Source organism: Ornithodoros turicata, chromosome 6, assembly GCF_037126465.1.
Source record: "Ornithodoros turicata isolate Travis chromosome 6, ASM3712646v1, whole genome shotgun sequence".
Classification (NCBI taxonomy): Eukaryota; Metazoa; Arthropoda; class Arachnida; order Ixodida; family Argasidae; genus Ornithodoros; species Ornithodoros turicata.
In genome coordinates this window covers 66,098,065-66,101,900 of record NC_088206.1, presented here as the reverse complement: position 1 = coordinate 66,101,900, position 3,836 = coordinate 66,098,065, and the positions used below count along the sequence as shown (strand labels likewise).

The window sequence follows — 3,836 nt, the reverse complement described above, 5'->3', positions numbered from 1 at the left end:
GCGAACCGGTTCGGGGCTGCGAACCGGTTTGCCAACCGGTTCGGTTTTTGGCGTGGCCGAACCGGAACTGAACCGGAACGAAATCAAAACAACGCGAACCCGAACCCGAACCGAACCCGTATTTTTTGCGGTTCGACACCCTGGTTATACCCCAGTCGCACGGACTAATTTAGTGTCATTTCCGTGAAGTGCACTTCAACCAAGCGAATGTCACTTGCACTACGTGCTTGCTATATACGGCCTGAGTAAGTGCCGCGTAAGCGATGATTGCACAAAATATATATAAGAATAAATGGCATCAAAATGTCTAGGTGTGCGCCGGGGATGGAGCGAATGCAGCGACAGCTGTTGTACATATGTGATTATGCATGAAGCAATGATGCAGTAAGAGATTCTGCTTCCACGCACCTACAACAGCTTTGGCTACATTCCCCTAATTCCTTCTTTTGGCTATATTATCGGGTATGAACGCTCGCTTAATACTTGGTAGAAAATACTCAGACATTTTACACTCTGGAGAGTACCTTTATTGATGATTCCGGCATTAACATGTGATGAAGAGGCCTTTATGGACACTGAAATGGTTGGCTGCTGGTAGGACGTGCACGGGTTTCCATTTATCATTCGCATCTATGCACGATCCATATCGCATTCTTGTGTTGGTTGTGTCGTTCCGCAATTGCAGTCTCAATTCTTGTATTGTTGACTCTATGAGATGAGCCACAGGATACTTTGTACTCATCTTTCTGAACTTTCCGTAGCCGTTTAGTCTGCTCGTAACCGTATCTTGCCTATTGCACGGAGTCAACAACTGAGACGAGTTCTAAAATATCGACACATTGCTATCACACTGAAGTGCAGCACCCCACCGTATACTCAAGGAGTGCCAACACTGTTGTGCTTCACATTTAACCCCCACCCGCGCCCCACTCCCCGCACATCTCACCGATTCCCTCCCTAAAAAGCTTTAAAATGCTGGAGAAACATACTTATTGATCTTCTTCTTCATCTTCTTGTATTTCTGTTTGCGGTCACTTAGCATACGCAACAAAGTAGAGAGGGAATAAAGTGCGCCACCGCATTGGCGAGGCTCCAAGCTTTGATGTCAGTATGCGACCATCTCCTTTCTCTCTCGGACCTCTTCGGTCAAGGCAAAAGGTGGTGGTGGTGATGGTGAAAGGGTTCAAGGCAAAAACGAACGAAGAGCGAACCGAAGGACCAATGAAACGCGAGCGCGCAAGTTGGGCTGAAACGGCCCTGGGACATGCACGCTAGAGCCAGTACAACTCCTTCTGCTCCACACTCAGCTGAATTAGCTATAAAGCCGTTTCCTTATTAGACACCGCCAAAGACGGCGTGCTGACACACGACATTCGAAATTCGGGTATCTTTCGGTCTCAATGATTTCTCTCGTGGTTTTGTTCGTACATCTCGCTATCACTGTTTGGTTAAGAGACTATCATATTATCTCTTCCATAAGCTTGGCAAAAATTGTCGGCGGCATTACGGAACCAATAAATGCCACGGAATTTCGAAGCGTACGCGCGCAAAGACGCTCACCGCATGAGTCCCTAATGTCCGCCATTTTCAAACAAGGCAAGGTGAGGTCAACAAGGCGCCGTCTTGGGTGGCTTCAAATATGGCTGCCGGTTTATCTAACTATCACTCTATGTCGTTGAGCATAGACCATACGGTTACGCAGTTCTTCGTCGCTTTTCGACGTTGTAGGAGAAGCGGCAGCGCTCTTACTTGGGCTGTTCACACCATAATTTTTCGTTACGCGACTCCTGGGGGGGGGGGGGGGACCGGGGGGGATATGTTTCATGCAAAGTAAAAAAAAAGAGAGAAGGGAAAGTTATTCACGATGTGGGCTTGCTATTCCCAAAAGCTTTCAGACAAACAAACGAAGATACAAGCAGCTGAGATACAGAAAATTATCAAAAAGAACAGAAGAAACGGCTCCTCCACTAATCGTTGCGCATAGGGCGTATTAGAGAATGCCCAGGAGTTTAGATTCCCGAAGGCATCGTGTCAGCGCAGACGTGACTTCAGCGTGCTGAGCAGGGCCAAGTAGCACGTGAGCGAAAGCTCTCGGTAGCCTAGATAAGCAAGGCGGCGCCGGACACTCGATTGGTGATCTTCGTACCGCTGGCAGGCAATGAGGATGTGTCGCACGTCAGCTTCTACGTTGCACGTTGCGCAAAGAGTTGATGGAGGCTGATTCATCTTAAATAGGAGGAGCGGAGTTCGTGCCACATTCAGCAGCAGCCGATGAAGCAACGATTCCTCGATGCACGGTATGCGGCCAGGCACAACATTTGTCATTAAAGGGTCAATGGATTTAAGGAAGGCATTGGTTCGTATAGCTTGTTCCTGAGGGAGCTGTGTGCGGTTAGCAGTGAAGCGGCGGATTTTCAGCTGGCACATAGAGTGTGCAAGGGGAAAGACAGTTGGTTGCTCAGTGTCGCGGGCTTGCCGAACAAGAGCGTCAGCACCATCATTGCCTGAAATTCCGACATGGCTCGGAATCCACTTGGAACACCACTTCGTATCCCAGCGATACAAGTTCAGAGTACAGGGCGATGATCGTGGTGTGGGTGTCACTGATAACTGCGGCAGAGTAAGAGGCGAGTGCCTCTAGGGCCACTTTACTGTCGGTGAGGATCGTCCAGGGCCTGGGCGCACACGAGGAGACATGTCTCAAAGCGGTCAGTAGTGCGAATGCCTCGGCCTCAGCAGATGACATAAGAGGGAGCTTGAAGCCGTGCTCAGCTCCGTCTGTGGAGGTCGGAAAGAGAGATGCGCAGACCACAAGAGCCAGGGTCGAACTAAACGTTTATTCCACTGGGCGGCCCCAGGAAAACTATAGCGCGCTTAGCGTGCCGCGCGTAGGTGCGTAGCTGGCCGGCTTCATCGTTGTCGGCCGGCCGCAAAGCGGTGTCTGCTACAGGGCCCTCCCCCTAGACTCCGGAAGGAGCGATCGGACCAGGAGACCTTCTTGCGGGGAAGGGGGTGGGCTGGGATGGCAAGCGGCGGCGACGCAGAGAAGGGGACTGCAGAGCAGGTGGGAGAGACAGGTGGCTCGACGAAAGCGGGCTTGAGCCTGTCAATGCTCACGGTGTCAGACTTCCCGTTGACGTTTAAGGTGAAGTGTTTGCTGGAGCGGCTGATGACTAGGTGCGGTCCGGAGTATGGCGGCTGCAGGGCTTTACGCACGGCATCACGCCGCACAAAAACGTGCGTGGCGGTCGAGAGGGCTTGGGGCTCGAAGGGTGTGCGGCCGGGGCAAGTACGCGGCGAAGCTGGTCGGACGTCCTCGAAAATCTGGCGCAGCTTGTCGACGTATGTAGGCGGGTCGGTGACAGAAGCTTGCGACGGAACGAAGAAATCAGCTGGCAGGAGTAAGGTGGTGCCGTAAACGAGTTCGGCCGGGCAGCAGCCGAGGTCTGGTTTCGTGGTGGCGCGAATGCCAAGCAGGACGATGGGAAGGATGGTAGGCCAGTTGACGGCGTTTTCGTGGGCCATAACGGCTGCCTTTAGTTGACGGTGAAAGCGCTAGACCAACCCGTTGGAAGATGGGTGATAAGATGTGGTTCTGATTCTGCTCGAACCGAGGAGCTGGAGGAAAGCCGAGAAGAGCTTGGCCTCGAACTGAGCGCCACGGTCAGTTGTTATAAGGGATGGCACGCCAAAACGGGCGATCCAAGTGGCCAGGAAAGTTAGATGACGCGTCTCGCGAGGAGAGTAGCGGCTGCTGGCCGATCGGAAGGCGTACATAAGTGGCTTGTGGTCAGTCAAGATGGTGAAACTTCCGCCGTCCAAGAAGTGGCGGAAGT

At 52.3% G+C, this 3,836-nt stretch overlaps 1 protein-coding gene across 1 annotated transcript; it reads right to left on the bottom strand.

The window, feature by feature from the left end:
* Nucleotides 1–2,910: 2,910 nt before the first annotated feature.
* LOC135398695 (uncharacterized) lies at nucleotides 2,911–3,525 on the bottom strand. Its single transcript, XM_064630080.1, has one exon. It carries the CDS (start codon nucleotides 3,523–3,525, stop codon nucleotides 2,911–2,913), a length of 615 nt encoding a protein of 204 aa, XP_064486150.1.
* Nucleotides 3,526–3,836: the final 311 nt, after the last annotated feature.

What these genes read in the sequence shown, in the direction of transcription:
- LOC135398695 (XM_064630080.1), bottom strand. Translation starts at nt 3,525, where the DNA reads ATGGCCCACGAAAACGCCGTCAACTGGCCTACCATCCTTCCCATCGTC.